This window comes from Dysidea avara, chromosome 7, assembly GCF_963678975.1.
Source record: "Dysidea avara chromosome 7, odDysAvar1.4, whole genome shotgun sequence".
Taxonomy (NCBI): domain Eukaryota; kingdom Metazoa; phylum Porifera; class Demospongiae; order Dictyoceratida; family Dysideidae; genus Dysidea; species Dysidea avara.
The window spans coordinates 34,618,770-34,643,316 of record NC_089278.1 but is presented as its reverse complement, the minus strand read 5'-3'; the positions used below and the strand labels follow the sequence as shown (position 1 = coordinate 34,643,316).

Below are 24,547 nucleotides of genomic sequence, written 5' to 3'. Positions count from 1 at the left end.
TTAATTCAATTTAATGCCCGTTCATTTTTTTAAAAAGTTACAAGGATAGCTAGTCATCAATATTATACAAAAACTATTATGGTAATACTTATTTATCCTAATAAGTCATTAATGTCAGCAAAAGGGTTGGAACCTGGAGAAAGTTGTTGAGGTGTAGGAACTTGGGGGACTCCAATTAATGCTGGCACAGTTAGCCCACTTTCACCAATCACACTTGCCCCTAGAGTGTAAGGTGAAGTTGTTGTAGAAACCAAAGAAGTTCTTTCAGGTACCAGAAGTCCTGCATTGGTATGGGCTCCCCCCATACTACTTCCACTAGAAATGTATGGCTGCACTGCCTGTGGATGTTGGACACCCCTTGTGGTGGTGAAATTCATTTGTGGGGTACTAAGTGATGAAGGTTGCAATGGCTGAGCTTCACTACTCTGAGTTGGCTGCAAAATGTCTTGCCTAAAACTTGGCGGAGCAACTTGTCTGCTAGCTGGACCAGTTATAGAAGGCATACTTTTGCCAATCATTGGTGGGGTGTAGCCAGTTGAAGGTGCCACTGTTGATTGCAATGGCTGTGGTTGCAACATGCCAATTGAATTAGAGGTAGACATGGATGAAGAAGTACCAGAAAAGCCACCTGCATTCATAGGAGGTTTGGACACTGGTTGATTATGAGGAAACGAAATTGTTGATTGAGGCTGCAACATGTTTAATGGCTTGGACTGAGATGACAGATGACCAGCAGAAGTGTCAGTAGGAGGTTCAGGTGGAATCATCATATCTGGTGGCTTATACTGGGAATTAAATGATGGATGTCTTGAAGAGCCACCAAACAACAGAGACCCAGATGTTGGTTGATTGTGAGGAACTGGTTGAGGCTGCAACATACCTGCTGAAATTGGTTGGGTATGGATATATGAGCTTACTGGCTGAGGTTGCAATGTACCCATTGGCTTGGCTTGAGAAAGTGGAGGCTGAGTCATTGATTGATTTTGACTAGCTGGCTGAGGCTGCAATATACCCTGTGGGTTTACATTATGACTGGAGGAGCCACTTGAAAGTGGAGGACCAGATGTTATTTGATCGTGATTTGGCTGAGGTTGTAACATTCCTCCTGTAGCAGGTGGTCTTATGTTAAAAGTAGAACCAACGTTAGTGTTCCCACTATTATCAGGCATTTGTGAAGGTGTGGGAACAGTTTCAACAGCATTGTTAGCTTGAACACTTAACCCAGCAAATAGGGAGCCTGTTGCCAGTGAAGATGAGTGTGTGTTGGGTTGAGTTGATAGAGAAACTGGTTTAATGCCACTAGTAGCAGTATTGTCATCACTCTTCCAAGAAGATAGCCAGTTAATCTAAAAGACAATACACAGTACACAATACACACAGGATATTTTATTGCCTTACATCAGAGTTTGATGGTTTGATATCATTCTTGGCACCTGCAAAGAATACACAAATGTATGCATTTTGCAAATAAACAACTCAAGTCAGTGCACACTTCATAAATAACTGATATTAACAGTAACCGGTATCTAAAATATATCATAGTATGGCAGTATATAGTAGTGAAAGTAGTAATCATCACAAACTTGATAGTCAGTACGCCTTTTAAAACCCTTTCGATACCGCATATTTTTCTACTTCCGTACATTAAAAACCACATTATTTAAGGAAACGTGCATTGTCTATTCCTTCACCTTGAAAAACTCACAGATTGCGTACTTTACCCGTAGAACATGCCTGAGAAGAATCACTCATCATATCTTAGCATGGGAATCTAGGTTTCACTGTTGTATTCTTTTCCATTACAAACTTACAAAGCGTTTCATTCGTGCAATAATGCTAGCGCTTTATTGGAATATCTTTGACCACCATTTTTGATTGTGCAACCATATCACGTGATATAATAGATCACCAGATGCAGAATTTAATGCTGAGTCTATTGAAACCTACCGTTCTTCAATCACACCTACAGAAATCGACTTATGAAGCGTTTTCAAAAGATGTGCAACTTTTCCTGTGATTTTTCAGTGCTGTATCATAGTTTCAGTATTACTTTTTCAAGGCAGGATAATCGCTAGGGCTGTGTTTCTAGTGTCATTTCATTCTCCATTGTTTATGGAGTTAAACAGTGGTAGTTGTGTTTTCATACTGTTGTTGGGTTGATCTGTAGGCCCGAAAGACTAACGGAAGTCATAAAAATGCACTAGTGCGTTAGTGGGATTACGCGGTATATGCTATAAAACGCATTGGTGCATTCGCGGTATCGAAAGGGTTAACTCAAAAATTCAAGTTGGACATATACTACAGGTAAAACGTGTTCAAGGCTAACAGGATACAAATACATTTTACTACTGCATTGTAACAAGACAGTAGGCTGGCACTACACAACAAAAAAGTATAAACTTCATATTTTAGGGGCTGGCTTGTAGTCACCACTAAACCATCAACATATAACTTATTTGAATTCCAGGGTACATTTTGCTGTATTTGTCCCTTAGAAATGCCTACCTGGTGCATTCTCCACCAAAGCATCCTATTGCATATATAGCATGCCTAGTTTCAAAGTTGAATGTGTGTATTGATATTAAATGCTTTAGTTCCCAAGTTTGAAAGCCAAATGTAAGCAGTATTGAAGAGAGATACTCTGGATCAACTTACAAAGACACAGCGTAAAACTATTCAGGGGACTAGATGCTGAAATGATATATATGTTTCGACTACTGTAATCACACCTGAACAAGTAGCTGCTACATAGTCATAATTGTATCAAGTAGTGAGTCATATGTGCATTACCTTGTTTAAGTACACATTGCAATTGGCTTAGACATGTGCATAATTTTCTTATCTGTAAAACATGGTAGAGAAGGTACCAAAGAAGGCATTTCTAAACAATAACTCAATAGGGAACTAATAGCCACCAATACTAATGCAATTTCAATGCGGTGTTAAAATCTGTTGGAATATGGCTGAAGAGTTTTGTTGGATTTTGGCTAAACGCTGTGGGTGTTTGATGTATGTTACAAATATTTGTTAATTGTAGTTGTATTCTATACTTTTACTGCACCAAATGTTAGCTATACATCATGCAATATACAGCTGTACATTGTATTTATAAGCACAAGTAATGCACATACATACCTTGGTCTTGAATGTGTTGTGTGTTTCCCCGCCGAGAAGAGACAGAGACTTCCTGTGTAGAATTCGACATCGCCTCAATGCTTGAGGCAACATCAGCTACCTCTTTGGCTTCTTTTACATCTCTTGCTAACTGAAGTGTTGATCTAATAAATTTTAATGGATACACATAACAAACAAATACAGACATGCTTGCATTACATGTAATATATTTCCCATTCAAGAAATAGCTTCAATTATCTACATATCTCTATGATGGCTCCAGAAACAATGCAAGTACATACAGGTTGCTTGAAGAACATTAGAACTAGGGAATCGATAAGTAAATATGTACATATGCTCTTGTGTCAATCAATTCGGCAGTCACATGACATGACTAACAACCCTAGATTTATTGTGGTGAGTATTTCCTGTTTCAGTTTCTGACCACAGATACAAGATTAAATTTCCATGAATATTTAAGTGATGAAACAAGGTCTCAATGTAAAATAAATCTTCCTATGTATATACAAATACAAGATTTAGTTTCCATGGTGATAAAATGAGTTGTCAAACTGAAACATCGCGTCAGCGTTCCTCTAAGCTGGTTCTTCTATGGTACTATATATATGCATGTGTTACACATATATGCACACCACTGTATGATTATCAACTTGGTATGCAATATCTCTCCACCATTACCTTGTCTGTTCTTGCATTTCCTGATCATGTTCCAAAAAGCTTTGGTGATCCACCTGCACCTTGTTTAACATCTCTTTTATCACTGTTATGAACTTGTTAAACTACAAGGAAAATACATCAACATAAATCTCACAAAACATTATTTATCTCACAAGCATAGAATGTCTACAAAAAAGCTTTGATAATGGCCAAAAAAAAGAGTGGTGCCACCTTCCCATATACAGTACTAAATGCTTCGGACAAAAATGTGTTGGTTTTAGCACAAAACACTATACAAGCATTCATCCACACCAATTCCACATACAAGTACATACTTGAGACACATTGAGAGTGGGTTGTGTTGACTTAGGGATGAGATATGGAAGAACATGTATTGCCAAGTAATCCTTGTTAAAGCCTAGCCTTTGCTTCTGTACTGCTCCATGACAAATACCTGTGGACAGTAGTGCATAGTCATCAATCAGCTACAACGTTTCCTAAGACTACAACAAAACTTTCCAACACATTGCATACACGAATATACAATACAACATTTTGATGGAGTGCATGGCCTCTGATGTTACAGTGTATCCATATATGTACCATGAAACCACTTAACTTCAAAGGAGAATTCCAGGGTACATATCTTATAAACCCTGGCTTGCCACGGTACATTTAAGTTAAACCATGGCTGGCCATGGTTTAACTTAAATGTACCACATGGTTTAACTTAAATGTACCATGGCCTTGATATCTGATGAGGTAACGTTGTTTGTTTTTATAAGAATCCTGGCAGTATTCGATTGTGGGAGTTTATTATTGCTCACGTGATGAAAACCATGAACCCGATTTTGCATTCTACAACACTCAGATGGAGGCGATTCGCCACCCTTACCACCTTATGAGTTGACAAACGGAAGTTTAAGGTGAGAACTAGTGTCATGGTTAATTTACAATCACGTGTCAGCGTGTTTTGATTACGTACCATGCCCACTTTTCGTATATCAAGAGGTAACCAATCTACAGCGAAGCTTACCCCTCTGGACGTTTAGAAAACGTTGTAAACAGTGGTTAAACGATGTAGCAACTTTTAAACACTTGTTAAATCGCAAAATTGAGTGTTTCCGTGATATTCATAGGATTTTCCCGTTTATGCTAACAAACGTAATTGCAACGTTACTTGTTGCTGACCCATAATCGAATTTTACAAGACTGTCTATATAATAAATCCAGCGGGTTGTCTCGTATTGGCTTGGGTGATTAGTCGCCCACCACAGTAGGCTATTAGCCTACATGGTACATATCAGTTGTATCACGTCCCTTGTTATTTGCCTGATATGTACTAGAGGTGTACCGATATGGGTTTTGGCATGTTCCGATATCCAATATTGATGCAACCAAAAGAAGCCGATAACCGATAGTCGATCCGATATTTGCATTAATATTTTAAGCAAGCGAAAGTGTACATTCATCTACCCTACAACAACATATGCATGTATTCATTGCTATACTCTGCCTGTGGTGGTATATATACAGCTTGGGTTTCTATTGTACATTCCAGACAATTAGGCACCCACAAAGAGAGGAAAATCATCAGTTTTATTGATGAAAAACACAGTAACAGTATAATTATATCCTCGGACACATGCTACCACAAATAGGGCAATATAAGCTCCACAAGTGGGCATGGCAAGGGTAACAAAAAACAAAAACAGCATTACATATGCACTCAATTAAAAAGACAAATTAATTATATTATACAAATACTCCCATGAAGCCTTACACGGATATTTCTGCATTACTCCGCATTCTAATGGCTTGTGAGAAAGCTGGTACAGCAGGTTTCTTTGGTTATCCTGTGATCCTTCTTTTATTACCTCGTTTATTACAAAGGTATTCTATAACTGCTTCATTTGTAAAGACTATGATAAGCTTTCCAGCAACAAACACTAGAATCGCGTGTATTTATATGGCTTCTCATAGCGTAGTGCTTGTTGCAGAGTGAACAATAAGCCAGAGTCACATGGATAACGTAGAAAACCAATGCACAATCCGTTTATGTTCAAACTATTGCTACTGTATAAATATCGGTAGCGATATTGGTCCCTCCTGCTGTTCTGTACCGATACCGATATTGGTAAGATGCCATATTGGTGGCCGATATAGTAGCCGATCCGATTATCAGTACACCTCTAATATGTACACCCACGCTCTCAAGCTTGGGTGTACATATCAGGCAAATCACTCGGGTACATGATACAACTATTACATGAAAACAGTCATCCACCACATGTGGAAGTGCAGTGTATGGCAGGTTGTACAGTGTACACGGTGTCAATACAAAGAGCCATATGTGTAACAGTGGTATTATTCAGACTTAGTATACCAAACTATTTTTATAGTAAATATTGTACATACATATAAGGACCAGTTGTGTATGTATGTATGTACTATATGTGTAGTACACCAATCCACTTCTTCATAAAGAAATGAATGTGTTGGGACCACAATCTTCAGTGATGAAGTATTGGAAGCACACATGTAGCCTACCTAAAATAGCCATGAGCACTCCGGGCTCATTGCTCTCCATCCGAAACACACGGGGCATTATCTGATCTAGCATAATGCTCTTATCAAAGATTTCCAACATGGCTCCCACACTGACAAGAGTCTTAACCTTTACCTAGGAGAAAAATAAAGACACATGTGTACCGTGAAATCTCAATGCAAAGCATAAACTAAGCCAATATCACACTACACACACAAAAAACATATGGTTTAGGAATGTCATTAAGAATACTCTAGTTGTCATGTGAACGATCAGCACAACAAATAAACAGTTTACTATCTCCTCTGGTAATTTTATTTACTATGATATGAATGCATGAACTGTACCAAATCAACAACTGATACAGTAGACCCCCCACCAGGGAACAACATAGTGTACAACTACTTCACATACTCACAGCACTATACTGCAAAGTAATTGACATAAACATACAGCAAGGTAAGTAGTCTCTAAGCAAACAGACATGATGCGTGGAATGATGGAGTGTTTCAATGAAGTGTAGTCTATTGATCCAGCAAAACTTGGCAAAATCGAGACACACAGTTCCTGAAATTGGAAGAGACTGATACAAAACAACAAATAACCATAGCATTAACAACCAATATAGCGATACCCTTTTGTTGTGGACACCATGAGTAGCACACTACCATTGAACATGTGGTGCCCTATGTAGCTTGAGGGCTAGAGTACTTAATGCATACAGGACAATTGGTGGCTAACTTATGTATTGTACGTCCATATGCAATAACAGTTGAGTGACAAGTGGCCTTACATTACGAACAACATATCAGGTGTCACACAACACTACATATTTGGTCATGTCAGCTGTGCACACCATTCTGGCTGCCAAGTATGCATAACTGTGTAATATTATTTTTTGGAATAAGGTGATTGAGTATTATGTTATTGTGGTGTCCTCAAATAGGTGTTCACTGCAAGTGGTGGATCAAATTACACTGACCTCTTTTCACTATAATAATCAATTAACCATGTAGTGTAAAATTAATTATGTTGTTAAAAAATACACGGCATAAAGATAATCGTCTCAACATATTGGATTTGTAATCCACTGTATATAGACACACGTAAGTTGTATGCAGTTGTGAAGTACATACACCCTGTATGTAACCAAAAATCAAAGTTACATGAACTTCTTTATTAAGCAACGGTAATGCAATACAGTATATGCACACAACACATGTGTTATGCGCACACAGCGACACTCATACATACTGACACACATGTGTACACATATCAAATGTCGGTACTACTACCAGCATATGTACATAAGTCGGAAGCTAAACATGCTTGTATATTTATTGTAATACTTAGGCTAAACAGTGAAACACAACAACTTTGACACAAAAGTGATAATATAGAAACTCAGTTAAGTCCCAATGTACAGTACAATGGAAAACCAGAGCACCTCAACATTTCTGATTTGTCCAAATTACACAGAATGGTAAGGTTATATGGTTACATAATAAACAGGTGAACATGATTCAAGCAATCAATAATCTTTGCCTTTTGTGATAAATAAATTTTCGTGTACAGGCAGTAATTAATGTATACAGACTGACTGGCGGTAAGTATTAAAATGTAAACTATTTCACAAGTGGCTGTCGTGTGTACAAATCAATAACCACATTAGCCACACTGGCGTCCTTAAACACTATGTACTTTTTAAGTGCCGAAAATGGCAACCAGACACATTACATACTGCAAGACATACTGTTGCCTATCAAGTACTTGTCAACAAGTCTTCAAATAAATTTTAAGGTACTTGATATTTAAGGTACTTATACTATAGGATGCAAAATTAATAAATGTGTCAGTCTGCCCACATGTAAAGAACCCTACACACAACAATCAATTGTACTGTTTGAATTACATCACTACCCTAGCCAAGAAAGTGAACTTGGCTAAATTCCTGCATTAGACTTGGCAAAAGTAACCAACACTGGTGTCACTGCAATTAATATTATCCCTCTATGCAAAAACATACATACAGCGAATATAAAGAGCAACTGGTAAATTTCTCACGAACTAGAATTCAGTAGACTAACCGCTAATATAGACTATAAGTATGGAATATATGCGTGTTTACCATAGGAGCGTGGCAAGGTGTAATGTGATATGACAACAGAATATAAGTCTTGTGACCACTACAGTGCACAGTTACCATGACAGCACACTATGTGAAAGTTAGTATGTACATATTGGATCACAGCAATATAGTAGCTTTAGCATATCCTCACCTGTACTTCATGATTATTTGAATTGAGTGACCCAAGAATCATTGGCAATAAGTGAGACTTCACTTCAGTAGGTGAGGACTTCTTTAAGAGCAAGTCCATCCGCTGCAATAGGATCAGCGGCACCTATAAAGGAACAAACAGGAAAAAGTATTTCCCATCATTGAAAACAGTAAACACCCAAGGAATGTAGTTTTCCCATGTGACAGTGCATGCCACACACAAACATTGTTATTTACAAGTACATAAACACTGATATATTCCCACTCACTACTTCACACACTACACAAGTGATTAACACTACCATATTTGGGTGTTTGTAAATTTATCATGTACTTTAATGAAGAATACTGTCAAGTTTGTATGTACATGTAATGCATCGCTTCATCATGCATTCAAACTATCAAACACAAAGTCACATGCTATGCACCACATGAAAATGAGATTTATTGGTGGTCTACCTTGACCTTGTATACAAAGTTGTCAATACAACAAGCACAGCTATACGAATGCCATAGAATATCTCTACACACAAATACACATTTATTCACTATTACTGTTATTGTTATTAGTGCTTTACAGTGACCAGCACTGAAGGTCTACAGCAACATGTGCTGCAACCTTAACCTAATTTCAAGGACTTAGACTTAGTGACTTATAGCTGAAATGGTGTAACAGAAAAGGGGCCAAAGTAAGGAAAAATAATCCCTCCGACCCCAGGATTTGATCTGCAGGTCACCCAATGTCTAGTTGGGGCCACACTTAGTCTCCTCCAGGAAGGATGGATTTTCTTCCTTAAACCTAAAGTATTTATTGTTATTAGCGCTTTACAGTGACCAGCACTGAAGGTCTAACAGCAACATGTGCTGCAGCATTACAAAAGCATATGCATGTGTACTGTATATATGTACACACACACACATAAATACATACATACACACAAATGCATACAAAGTGTACATAATGTGACACAACTGTACGTACACATTACACAACATGTTTTGCAATTGTACACTATAGTACATATGAGATCCGTGTGACCCATGTGCACTACACACACTACGGGTACAATACAAATATATTTAGTGTATGTATGTACGTAGTATGTATACACATGCATACACACACGTACACGCATTCGCACATACACACATACATACTTGAATGTACGTATACATACTTGAATGGGTTCTTGTACAGCAAACACTGGTTCAAGTGCTGGCAGTACAAGAGTGGCATACTCTTGAATACTACTCTCTTCAGCAATCATGAGCACATTCGGTAGCACAAATGGGATCATCTTGTGGTTATGAAACTCAGCAGTAAGGGCTGGGAACACCTTCTGAACCACCATCCTCTGTACAAGCAGTAGGCACATGAATGCATACACAAACCAAATAAACAGAACAACAATAAAGCCTTAAATTATCCGTCAATGCTTATTATTTATTTATTTATTATTATTACTGTGTCAACTTCGCAAGCGAAGACTTTACACAGGGGGGGGGATTATATAGTGTAACATATTAATGTCTGTGTTAAACATTACCTAAATTAAGCATGTATTCGTAAGCATGTATTCGAACGCTTATTAACCAGACAATGTCAAGCATTTGCATTCACTGACTATGAATAGAGTCTGTAGTGTATACCTAATTCTGTAGTAATTTTGTGGTGTGCATACACTACAGCATGTGTACAGGTGTGCATGTCTGCAAGACAGTATGTGTGTGTGTGTGTGTGTGTGTGTGTGTGTGTGTGTGTGTGTGTGTGTGTGTGTGTATGTGTGTGTGTGTGTGTGTGTGCGTGTGTGTGAACCGCTTTGGGTCCTGATAGATAAAAATACAACAGATACATGGCAATGGCCTTGTTAAGCCACACTGAATAGATTAACTTGGGCTACATATAAATCATGTGAAATTTTGTTCCAGGCCACAGATTCTGTCAACATTTATGTTGATGAGTGAGAACACAGCATGAACAAACACCCGTGATATTATACACCGTGGTACACATAGACTGTAGTGGGGTGTGACCTAGTTGGGTCTCACAAAAAGAGATTAGAAACTGATGAAGAAAGCCTCCAGATGAACAACAGCAATGATTGGCCACCTTAAAGATGAATATCACAACCACCATTCAATGCTGCTGCCCTTCTTCAATGTTACAGTATACTCCACCTTACAATGTCAAATATGTACTTAACATGAAAAGATTGCTGTAGCACTTAAATTATCAGATCTACTCTGGGCTGCATGCGCATGTGTGTGTGTGCTTTCTCTTAGAGTGGCTGGGACATGTGGTGAGAATGGATGATCATCGTTTAACATGAGTTTGTTTGGATGGCTACCACAAGTGTGGCCATTTTATGGACCCAAGAGAAGATGCGTTGAAGTCAGATTTGCAATCTCTTGGAATTAATGATGGCTGTTGGTAGGATATAGAGCAAGGGATAGGAAGCAGTGGCGACAACTGTATCTTTAATCTGTAGACGAGGATGAGCAGGAATACTTACGTGCAGCTCAGATGTGGACTGTGTAGTGTGCAATATGCCAGAGATACTTTTGGACTGAGGGTGGTAAGGCTTGTCACAAGCACACTACAGAACGACAGCTACCTATAGAGGAGCAGTCTGGTGCAGTTCAATGTCAGATAAGTGAATGCTGGTTCAGGAGTAGAGGAGGATTAGCTGTACATATATGTGAGACAAGTGAACATTCTACACAAGCCAGTTTTCCCCATAAACAATTTCTTTGTAATGATTGTGGCAGACGTTTTAGGAGATCTGAAAAGACACAAGTGTTTAACAGAGTGAGCTAAGTCCATCTTTGAACAGCATGGAGCTGTTCAATGCCAACATTGTCATTGATGGATGAAGAGTGCTGGGGGCCTGAAAGTCCACCTAAAGAAGTGTGTTCCACCAGTGTGACAACAAGTTCTTGCTTCCTCTGCTGTGGTGGAGAACCACGTGACCCGAACAGGCAGTGTCAAGACAAGACAAGGGAGTGTGTATGAGAAGGAGTAAACAAAAAAGAAAGAAAATTGTGTGTGCGAAAGAGAAGAAAGAGAGAGAGATGATCACTGGAGGGTAAGCTGATGAACTGTAGTATTCTATCCAGCTGGATACCAATAGGGTAAATAGCTGGTGTTTTGCATTTGAACCTGTATTGGCAGGGTGTGTGGCTGTAAAATTAGGATTTCAATAGAACAATGTTGTAAAGTTCATAAGTAGCCAAATTTAACATCCTCTAAAAATTCCATATCTGTATTTTGGAAACATAAGAAAACATTCACAAATTGTGTGAGTTAAGCTTTCCTTTGTGACAATTTTTCAAAGCAAAATACGTTTACACGATTTTGTCCAGCATGCTAAAATGCAAAAGTTAATAATAGTCACTTTTAACTTTACGGTATAGACCTTCATTGATGTAACGAACAGCACTTACCCTGGGGAGTTTAGTAATAGCTTGGTGCAGTGTCTTGAAAAACTTTGATTTAGCAATGTCAGTTTCTTCACACAACTTATCCAAAGTGTGCAAGGCTGTAATCAGTTCGTCATCAAAGAAAGTGGTCTATAATTAAAGACAAATCAAATGTACATTAACCTCATTAACATACATGCACAACTCACAAATGGAAACACTATCTACTCCACTTTATTAGCCTGCAGCATAATAACAAGGCGATTCACTGATTTTTCATCAGTGACAAGCTACACAAAAGTAGGGTTCCACCAATACAGAAAAATCCAATACCGATCAATCCAATACCGATCAATCCAATACCGATCAATCCAATACCGATCAATCCAATACTGATCAATCCAATACCAATACCTAGCAGTAAATTTTCACCGATACAGATACCGATACCGATAACTGCCATACAATTTGCACACCTCTCAAGTTAGTTTTGTGTGACTGCTCTATTAGAGTATTTCGATGCAAACATAGTAAGTAGCAGTTGTTCAATGTTTAACAAAGCAATTTCCTGCACCATTTATGCTAGAATAATACTCAACACTATTTCCAGCCTGTTATACCCACATTTTGCAAGCATAGCATTTATGATGATAGTCATGATGATGACAATCGGCGCGAGTGGCTATTAATCGGTATCGAAGTACTTAAATAACTGATACCAATCAATGCCAAAATGCCACATATTGGCTCCATTCAATACCGATCCGATTATCAGTGGAACACTACACAAAAGGAACACATTAGTTTAAGTGTGCAGCCAGAAAAGTATATGTAGTTATCATTTTAGCAAGTGAGGCTGTTTCCTTGGCAAAGCTTAGTCAATTTATCAAAATACTATAAACTACTTGACTGCTTTAATATAACTAGTATTTTTTAAAAGTTGTTAATTTAAAAATGAAGTAGGGATCTATGCAATAAAAGTAGTGAAACAAGAGATGAATGATGGTATTACAGCATAGCTTAGTAGGAAAGTCCCTACTTTGGCATTGAACAAAATAATTGTTGTGCCAAAGTAGACTGAACTATGCTGCAATACCATCATTCGTATATTGTTTCACTACTTTTTATTGCATAGATCCCTACTTCATTTTTAAATTAAAAAATACTAGTTTGTTTAGTTTTTGTTGTAGCACAGCTCAAGTAACTTGTGACTGTTCTATTAGAATATCATACATGACTGCATATTATTAGAGTGACTGTTGTATTAGAGTATATCTCGAGTCAGCTAAGGTGTGTGCAACTAGCCAGTCCAATGAGAGGTGAGGTCAACTTGTTTACTGTTACTAGATTACTCTACTGCTATGAGTCCACCTAGATCTTTGATTGATGGGCATGGTCACGAACGGGATTCCAATCGCGAAGTTCCAGATATCTATCTAGTATATCTCTTATAGTAGCGGCAGGACTGTAGTGCTTCTGAAAGCCAGTTCTAAAATAATTCTGTGGCTTCTAAATATGCTGCTGAAAGAAAGAGTTGATACGGAAAATTAATACCTCCATATGGTTTTGTTGGATGAAGAAGAAGACAAGCAGTTTGATTGAAGATAAAAGATAAGACAAGGCACAGAAGGCCTACACTTGTCGAAACCCCAAAAGGCACATGCCACTCATTATTGTGGCGTAAAAAGGTGGCCGTGCGTTGCTTTGTTTGGCCTCTAGCCTTGCAACTGTGATCAGGCAGGCAAGCAGTCAGTGAGACTAAAATTCAAGTTTTGGCAATTTTAAAAAAATTCTATATCCGGCCACCTGTAAGTGTTTGTTATATTTAATGTATCATAGACTATTACTATTCTGTAAAGGTGATTTTCTTCTCGCAAGATGTCTGCAGGATGATTTTCAAAGGTGGAATTTTGGGCGTTGCACAAAATTTTTGAGGTGATCCCTACTTAAACAATACCATCGTACCGTTTGATAGAGCATCTCACTCTAGGGCTAAACAGTGTTCTATGGCATAGTGGGACAGCACTGTTAAACATGTACAACTTTGTGCCACAGCACATGGCATTGTTAATCTACATTAGAGCCCAACGCATATGATTATGTACTAGAGTTAGTACGTTAATTCCTCTCTCTCTCACACACACACATGCACGCATGCACACACACACACACACGCAAACGCACTCACACACATAAACACAACACACACGGCAAAAATGCCCCCAATTCAAGGTGTTTGTTTCAAACATTCTTACGTACACATTTAAACAAAAATACCAACCAATACAGCTTCCTCACCTTAGTCATCTGCAGTGACTCAATTCTGACTGCTGGTTCAGGTGATAACATTGCCCTGATGGATTCCTTCAGCTCTTCTGGAACATTTCCAAGCGACGAGTTTGTTATCCGACTGACCTGGAAAATATTTCTTATGCAATAGTGTGGTGAATCTTCACTTAGTTTGGAACTTCTCCTAACTAACCAACTCCCCGAATTAATGACACAAAAAAACCTCCACAAATTTTGGTCCCAACAGGTCTGGTTACACATATTTTACCTTTGAAAAAAGAAAACCTCTGTATTACAGCAAAACGTGGCCAAAAATTCTGGGTCCCAAAATGTCCATAACAGAGAGGTTCCATTGCATTCTCTGTTTCATGCACATGTTGTGCTAATTTCAACTATTTCATTTATTGTATCCGATTCCTAAAGGGCCATCATATTCATCTGACTAAAAAAGTCCACATCCTTGATGCACGCAGTCTATGTACATAGTGCGTGGAAAAGCACAACTGAAATTGTAAGGTACTCTAATAGAACACACATTCACTTCAATGCTGTAACTTTTGAGGGAAACGATTTTCATAACTCTTGTAATTGAAATTCAGCTGTTGAAATTTTTAATTACTACACTATTTTAGGCTGTTGGTACCAGTGATAATGGCTCCTACATTTTAATGAGATAAACATTACCGCTCAAAAATGTATAACCAACTACGTACATATACAATGTAAAACATTCAACTACTCAACAATCATTTCAGTTAAACAGAATTTTGTACAAATGGAATCCAGATGACTGACATTGTACATTTAATTGCAAAACGAATCACAAACTCTAGCAATGAAGTTTGTAACATTTTATGGCCATTATAAAGCCTAACAACTATACTACAAGTACCTCAGTTATCACACCTCAATAACCTAAATGCCAAATGTGACTATTCAATTAGAGTATTTTGTCATTTTTGTGCATTCTATTAGAGTAAATGTATGCTCTGTTAGAGCAATTGAATGGAGTTCTGTGTCTAAATCAATATGTTTCAGTTAATAAATTCACTTATCTGAACATCTTTGTATAACTTTATGAACAAGGGTGTACAGGCTACTGACGATCCACTGTACTATACCTGTTCAACATTATTCTTGTAGGATAGAAGGTTGTTTCTGTTCTCAAACAATGGCCTCCCTTGATTGTAGATGGCATATATCAGCATCCCCATAGAATACATGTCACTTTGAGGAGAGAAGTTCTTCTCTAATATGTACTCAGGTGCTAGGTAGTCGAGATTAGGCTGACTGAGAAATGGCTTTCCTGTGTCATACTCTTGGAACTGAAAAGTGGTCTGCAAAGAGAATTAAAAACATACAGCTCAAAATTATAGCACCTCTGGAGCCCAAACATGTGCTATCAATAATGCCAGGTGCTGTCATTAATGAGGTCATTAAGTACGGTACCACCCAAATGCAACATCGCAAACAACAATTGCGTGTGATTAAAAACTCGCTCGAAAGGGGGGCATGACAGCCATTTTGTTTGCGAGTCTTCATCCCTCAAGTTTTTTAATCGCGTGCAATTGTTGCTCACTATGTTGCGCTTGGGCGGTACTGTATAGCTACATATACTTGAGACCTGGTCACTATAATGAGATGATCACTTTAAAAGGTGGATGTTGACTGCAAGTCAATGTTTCACTGAAATAGTGAGGGGTAGAGAGTATACGTAAGTACAATATAGGTGTTAAATGTGGTATACTGTACATTTGCCCAGAGTGCACAATGTCCCAACGCATGTCCTCATACACAAGGCCAGGCTTAAATTTCCTTCTTGGAATTTTTAGACCCAGACTTTAAACAGGGCCTTTATTTGAGACCAGGCATTTATATAGGATATGTGCAGCCCCAATGAGACCGGTATTTAAATTGAGTTCAAATCATGGTAGAATGCAATCATTGTAATGGTAAGCACAGGGAGCCTTTATGCAGTGTGTTTTTGCTATAAACAAGTGTAGTGAAGTCCTGAAATGATTGACAAACAATTTTATGATATACAGCTGTACACAATATCTGAAATACGTGCAGACCTGCTTGCACGTGATCACTTGTAGCATCTTCATCCCTCAAACAAGTTTAATGTGCATAAGAAACAGTGGCAACAAGGAAAATAATAAAGCCATTAACAGTAGACTCCATTAACAGCCCAGGTCTATTGTTGAATCAAGGCATTTATTTTCTCTATGTGACTTTCATAGAGGGTTTGCACGTGAAAAGTACTGCGGTGCACATTACAAAAACAATTTGCAACCATTGCTAGTCAAATAGTTGTGAGGTTTACTTTTTCAATGGTACGCAATGGGCTGAATGCACTTACTTGGTCACCACGCTTTACCAACTATGATTATCTCTGTCAAAAGCTAGGATAAGGCTAACGCTAAGTCAGAAAAGTGTAATTTCAAATTTTTGTAGATTAGTCAGGAATGTTAACACTTTGTAAAATTTTGACAATGGCTAGTTTATACAAGTGACTAACCTAACGAACCTCTGTCATTCTACACTGAATCATTGAGAATGGCTGTAGCAGCCTTCACTCACGGACCTCACAAATGCAACGGTTGTTAAGCATTATACGAAAATACGTCATGATATGTTTTGCATGTAATCCCTCTATATGAGGAAATATGCACACACTATATAGGCAGACATATATATGGGTATATTAAAATAGCCACTATCCATTACAGCGATTGCTGAATACACACGGTGACTCACCTGAGCATTGGACGCGTACTGTGTAAAGCAGCAAAAGTTGAATCCCGCTAACTTCCATTCTCCATTCCGGTTGATGATGACATTTCCAGGTATAAGGTTGCCATGGAGCATCCTCACACCATTGTGAAGAAATGACAATCCTTCCGCTAGCTGCAATAATCCATACTTTACTTCAACTGGGTGGAACTCATACTCCTAGCAAGATGTACAGGAAGCATACATGCACATGTAGCTGACACTAGAAGAAATGATGTATAAGTATCTGTATACATACATGATGATGTCACTGGGGACACTACAGTACATATGTGTAGTGTGTAGCCTGCTCTAGGCCCAACTGTAGTTCTAGTTATTCTTTAGCGCTCACCAATTCCTGTCAAGCTCTTTAGACGCTGAGCTGCTGATCAAATTACTTTTACATGCTGTACATAGTTAAGACACTTGGTTTTCCTTGTTACTTAATCAAATAAAGTCAAAAGCAGTTTAGGTGAAAGCGAATTTCTATAGAGACTATTCACAACCCAATTTCTTACAGATTCATGGCTGAATAAACCACTACATCAAAAGATTCTCAAGTTGGCTTTCTATACATCAGAATATCGCAATACAGCTAGCGATATGTATGGTCCCATATCAATATCATACAGTATGATAGTACTGTATAGTAGGAACCACAAAGGTATGGGCGTGGCCCATGAAACAATCACCCAAAAACCAGTCTTACGTATCCCTGCCGACAATGAAGCAGGTAAAACTAAGCCCAAACAAGCCTTCAGATCAACTCGAAACACTTTCAACAAGTTGCTATGAAATTTAAAGAAAGCACATAATTTTCTACTGACTGACTGAATAATGCATTCATACAAGTGTAACTTGGTAATGGCTAATACTAGACTCACTGTTCGATGTTGCTTCAACAGCACAGCCAGGTGCCTTTTGGCATAGCGCAGTAAGTACAATGCATTCTTCATGGACTTACCAGTGTCCTCCTTTGTGTCCCATTCATGTTTGCTGACAGCAAAAGGTGTCAATTTGGCGGTAGTGCGAGATGGCTTCCTTTCGTAACGGAAATCATCAACATTTTTTGTGGCTACTTTGATTGCAGAGGTGCTTTTCAAACAGTTCTTGATTCATAATGCTGTGTAATGGGTTGAACATAGCTGACAATGAAGTGTAATGGATACTTCACTTTTCAGATAATAATTTATAGCTGGGGCACACAGCACCATTTCAAAATGCGGTATGCGTAGGTTCACCAATCATAATAATTTTATTTTACAAAAAAAAGTTAATAAACAAGTACACAAAAAAAATTGGAATTTTCAACTCCTAGAGTAGGGACCATAGCATATCGATAAAAAGTACTGAAACAAGCTGGAGTAGTGCATGATATTAAATCACAGTAAAACGCTAAGAAGCGTTATGTCCCTCTAACCTAAAGCCTTGATACGTAGTTAGAAATGAAAAGTTGTATAATCAAATGGTCAACTTTCAGTCAGATTTCACCTAAATCATGTACCATATACTGTAACAACAAATATTGGCAAAACTAATTTTTGGTGATTTGCTATAAAATATCAGTTGATGAAACTTTAATTTGGCAAAAAAAAAAAACATTCTCATAAAAGTTGGCGGTACACCACATCGTATGCGAGGTTGTACATGGTGCAAGCTAAGGCATGCATGCTGTAGTGTACAATCCTTTTTGTGCTGAAATGTTTATCTTATGGATTCAGTTACTGCATGTATCAATCTGGCCAGGTCACTTTCATGATTGAATCTGGGTCAGGTCCCTGACCCACTTCAAAGGTCCCGATTTCTTTCATGGACCATACCCACTTGTCAGGATCATGTGTTTGTGTCTGCAGGCATACATAGAACCTCACACCCTCACCCCAATTTATCAGTGGTTGTGCATGAATCCATGTCTGTTACTGTCTGTAAGCTTACATAGAGCCACGCCCACTAATTGAGTATGAATTCTAGTCTAGTCTAACAGCTGTTGTGAACTGCATCCATTTGCATACATGGAACTATACTAATTTACCAGCAAGGTGTGTTTAAGTAGTATCCATGAAGCCACACTTGGTTTGTCAAACCTACCTCAACAACTGCTATTAAAAGCTTGGCCACAAGGTATGAAAATACTATTGACGAATTTTAAATTAGACGGTTTGGTGACAAATCCCCAATTCACCAAATTTAGTTAACTGCCAAATTTTGTTGATATACGGCATATCGTTGCACCTCAATTTTAGGAGGGGGGGGGGGGGGGACCTACACTCCCTAGAAACCTCATGCTTCTTATTTTTGAGTCGTATTCTTATGGTGATCGTCTCTCAATCCCAAATAGCCATTAAAACCAAACCCCATCCTACGTTCCAAAACAACTTTGTCCATCAGCTTAATATTCTGGATTGAGCCCTGACTGCTATAGTACAAAAATAGTAAGTTTAATTAAATGTATGGGCAGCCGATAAATTTTCATTGTTTAGTATCTGTTATATCTCCATTGAACTGTACTTTAAAACTGATAAACAACCCAGCTATGTACATTGTTAAATTGTCAAAAACCAGACCACAAGTACATACACAATTTTTTTTGGAATTTTCAACTGTAGTAGCGTAGGGACTATAGCATATCAATAAAAAGTACTGAAACAAGCTGGAGTAGTGCACGATATTAAATCACAGTAAAACAATAAGAAGTGTTATATCCCTACTGTGCTCAAGATACCATAATAGAAATGCACAGCAGGGATATTAGCTAAGCCTGGGGGGCCAGAGCCCCCCTCCCACCCTTGATTAACCCCTGGTAATGTAGTTGAGTTGTTACCTTTCGTGGTTATACAACAGCACAATGGGATAACAATTACAATTGGTACTTTTCCTATGAAAATTTATTACCAGTCCACACATCTTAGGGTTAAAATATACCATATAGTGTATCATATTGTATCAGTAACTAAACTGCTTTTAGATACAGATACGCTCTTTCAAGCATATCAAATACCATTAATGGTAAATGAGGACAGATTTATGAGGTCCCTGTGATTGTTTACAGATCAGTCAATCAATCACAACGAAGAAGTGCATAAATACTATGAATAAGCACGGTGTGTATGCGTGTGTGTATGTATGTGTGTATGCACATGGCACATATGTGTGTGCGTGTGTGTGTATGTGTGAGTGTGTGTGCACGCACGTGTGTGTGTGTGCACGCGCGCGCGTGTGTGTGTGTGCGTGCGTGTGTGAGTGAGTAAGTGAGAGAGAGAGAGTGTGTGTGTGAGTGTTTATGCATGCGTGCATTTGTGCGTGTGTGTGTGTGCATGTGTATGGTGGTTCAAGAATGCCAGGGGCCTAGCTGTACATCAGAGAACAAGACACCAGGTCTGACAACATTGTTTTTGTCCCTTCAGTTAGAGGGAGACGTGATCCATATGGGTAGTCTAGAACAGGACAGGTGTGTGTGTGTGTGTGTGTGTGTGTGTGTGTGTGTGTGTGTGTGTGTGTGTGTGTGTGTGTGTGTGTGTGTGTGTGTGTGTGTGTGTGTGTGTGTGTGTGTGTGTGTGTGTGTGTGTGTGTGTGGTGGTTCAAGAATGCCAGGGGCCTAGCTGTACATCAGAGAACAAGACACCAGGTCTGACAACATTGTTTTTGTCCCTTCAATTAGAGGGAGACGTGATCCATATGGGTGGTCTAGAACAGGACAGGTGTGTGTGTGTGTTGTGTGTGTGTGTGTGTGTGTGTGTGTGTGTGTGTGTGTGTGTGTGTGTGTGTGTGTGTGTGTGTGTGTGTATGTGTGTGTGTGTGTGTGTGTGTGTGTGTGTGTGTGTGTGTGTGTGTGTGTGTGTGTGTGTGTGTGTGTGTGTACATACGTACATGCAAAAGTGTACCTTAATAGACAATGGCAGTGGAGATGGGAGATTCTCGTAGTCACCAAGAGCATTAGCAAGTGAACAAAACACTGGTTCCGTCACAAACGCTATGCAGTCACTAGTAAAGAGAACCATAATACACATACTTATGCACAGAGTGTACAGTTAATATTACCCTTAAAAGGAGTATACCATGGATACCTCATCAATCATGTCACCTAAAACACATGCAGAAGGCAATGGACAAAGACAAAGTCATAATAAAGCCAAATTTTGAAAATAAAACAGAAATCAAAATCACATTCATGTCCCTATATATAAAACAACTTTTTTTTTTGGGGGGGGGGGGGGGGGGGGTGTACATCACAAGAGCCTTTGTACATACATACCAGTACAATCCCTACCTTGACTCAACCAAAGCATGCTCGATCCTCAGCAGCTGTGGGTGCCTCAGTTTTACTAGATGTGAAGGGCCCTTCTTTAACATGTCCAAAATGGCTGCCCTTTCCTTCTTGGGCATCTTTTCAAAAGTGGGTACCTTCTTGAAGAAGACAAACAGTGAAACATCCTGAAATCAAAACAAAACCATACAAATGTATTCACACATAATTATATGCAATAGTCTACAAACTTATAAACATGCATATAAATGTTACCTCATAATGCATTTAAGCTAGCAGCTGATTATGAGCATAGTATGTTTCAAGTACACATAAATTATAATAAATAGCACACTTGTTAACTAACTCATAGCTCACAATTACATGTGATCCACTTAAGTGACATCCCACCACATAGGTTTTTTTTCATGTTGCTTGCATGTCAGCAGTTACCCACTCAAGGGCAGCATCACACAATAACTCATGTGTTTCTAGGCAAAATGGAGGAACGCACGCTTGGGTTTGGTGTTGGCATTGTTAGCTCATAAACTGTGGCCAAACATATGTTATAAAATTTATGTTATGATATTTAATATTTCTAGTAAAGTACTGTATACTTTCATATCACACCCTACCATATAGTAACATCTAGCAGAGTTGGAGTAGTGAGTCCGGCATGCATTGTATGCTGTGACTTTGAACGAAACCTGTTTACACTGGAAAAATTGCAAGGGGTCAGCAATGAAAAATAATTAAAGTTTATCATTGGCAACTGAAAATTTTTTTTGTTAATCCACAAATCTTAAAATTGGCCCAAATTTTAGTATAAATTTTAGTATGATATTATGTTTAGACTTAATCATGTGTACTTTGCTTGTGTCCATTATTAAAGTACTAAATGACTGAAATTTACTTCTTGAAAACTTTGCTACAAATCATCCACATCATCATACAGTACGATAACTGTATAGTAGGGACCACAAAGGAGTAGGCATGGCCCACGAAATAATATCACCCAAAAACCAGCCTCAATTTTCCCTGACGACAATGAGGCAAAACTAAGCCCAAACAAGCTTTCAGATCGACCTGAAACGCTTTCAACAAGTTGCTTTGGAATTTTTTTTTTAATTATTCGACAAAATTTTCTACTAAGTAACTGACAGATGCCTTCAGACAAGCATAACTCAATAACAGCTAAGGCTACAGGCTTGACTGTTCGATGTCACTTCGGTCCGACAGGTGCCTTTTGGCATTGCACAGTATGTACAATGCATTCTTCATGGACTTACCAGTGTCATCCTTTGTGTCCTATTCATCCTTGCTGACAGCGAAAGGTGTCGATTTGGCAGTAGCACGTGATGGCTTCTCTTCGCAACGGAAATCATCCGTATTTTTCGTAGTGGCTATTTTGATTGCAGAGGCGCTTTTCAAACAGTTCTTGATTCGTACTGTTGTGTATCAGGTTGAACAAAGCCGACAGCAAAGCTTAATGGATACTTCACTTTTCAGATGATAATTATATAATTGGGACACGCGGCACTACACTTCTTATTGTTTTGTGGTGATTTATTATTATGGACTACTCCAACTTGTTTCAGTACTTTTTATCGATGTGCTATGGTCCCTACTCTAGTTGAAAATTCCAACTGTTTTCGTGTACTTGTGACTATAAATCAATACATAAATCTTTAAATCTTAGTAAATGATTTTCGCTATCTGTAGATCTCTTGCAAAAATAAGTGTACTGCATCATCCAAGCAGCTATTGCAGACACGAAACGTGTCTTCACAACATTTAACTTTATGTCTTAAAAGATTGCCCATCTATTATTATTAGTCAAATGACAAGAGTTGCACAAAAGGCTGAGCTTAATTGTTTAAACTGTAGTACTAGTATAGTCTAGACTATACAAAAATGAAATGTTACATACACAAAATACTATTATATAACATTGTTGGAATGAATTTGGTCTTATGGACTGAGCTGGTCTTGTAAAATATATACTGCAGCTCTGAATTTCACAAAAACATGGGTCATAATAGTACAACCCTCAGCCGGGTGGAGTCATATGCAATTCTGAATTCAGGTACACCCACAAACTCATTGTGGCTATACAAACTAAACTCAGTGTATTATTTATGGTGTAACAAGTTAGGATTTGATACAAGCGCATACAGACCAGACTAACCTGTCTTGTGCTCTTCTTGAAACCTTCGTACACTCTCCAGAGCAGGCCTGGTCCAGCACTGCACACGTGCTTACCGAGTTCGTATTCCTTAAAAACTGGATTGCCACGAATCGCTGTCTTGAGTTTTTCAAACAAAGACATTTTCGCCTACCGAGGCTCTTGTTTACCAATTTTAAGCGCTTGCGCATAATATGTAATACAATCTTCAATTAATGCTCCCCCGGCATGTTTTTCAGTGCGACCATAGGTAATAGACACCTATGGTGCGACTGAACCAGGAAAAGTTAGCGTTGAGGTGCACTCAAAATTGCTCGGATGAATCGCGTTCACTAGCAGCTCTATTAGGTCCATGGCGGATACAACCCAAATCACGTGTGAGCGTGATTCGTAGAGGCCCCATGGGCCGGTTTCTGGGGTTTCCAGAAATGGGGCTGAGCTTGCTTCAGAACAGCTGTCTAGCCCTTAGGAACTAGTACTAATTATTTACAACTATAGACCCACAACTACTAAATAACACGAATCATACTTAGCAATTCTCAAAGCTTTGAATACCGCAGCAATACTGAAGTAATATTGATAACCATCATGATTGTTCTGAACTTCTCATTATAGGTGACTTCAATGTTCCAAATATAGATTGGATTGACCTTACTTGTTCAAATAGTGATAGATCTTTTGCACTCCAATTCATTGATGCTTCATTGGACAGCCAGGTTACTTGACACAACATGTATCCAGTCCAACTCGACATGTTCATGGACAAACGCCCTCAACACTTGATTTAGTATTTACTTCAAACCCTGATTCAATTGACGAGGTACAACATCATTCTCCCTTGGGCTCTAGTGATCATGAATGTCTACTGTTCCAGTTCCAGTATTTAACACAACAGCAATACATACAAATAGACAATAATCATGAATACAACTATAGGAAAGCCAATTATTCATTGATACGAAATGAGCTAAGCCAGGTGGGGTGGGACTTAGTACTGTGTAATGAATCAATAGACAT

The 24,547-nt window shown here is 38.5% G+C and overlaps 1 protein-coding gene across 1 annotated transcript; it reads right to left on the bottom strand.

Annotated features, from left to right (window-relative positions):
* Positions 1-4: 4 nt before the first annotated feature.
* On the bottom strand, positions 5-23,708 carry LOC136260493 (SCY1-like protein 2). Its single transcript, XM_066054233.1, has 16 exons — positions 23,534-23,708; positions 21,370-21,533; positions 20,984-21,083; positions 17,088-17,282; positions 15,449-15,664; positions 14,337-14,453; positions 12,063-12,188; positions 9,797-9,973; positions 8,620-8,742; positions 6,794-6,907; positions 6,343-6,475; positions 4,128-4,246; positions 3,814-3,914; positions 3,136-3,278; positions 1,399-1,433; positions 5-1,346 (listed from the first exon to the last, which is right to left on the bottom strand). Exons 1-16 carry the CDS (start codon positions 23,672-23,674, stop codon positions 93-95), a joined length of 3,258 nt encoding a protein of 1,085 aa, XP_065910305.1. The 5' UTR covers positions 23,675-23,708; the 3' UTR covers positions 5-92.
* Positions 23,709-24,547: the final 839 nt, after the last annotated feature.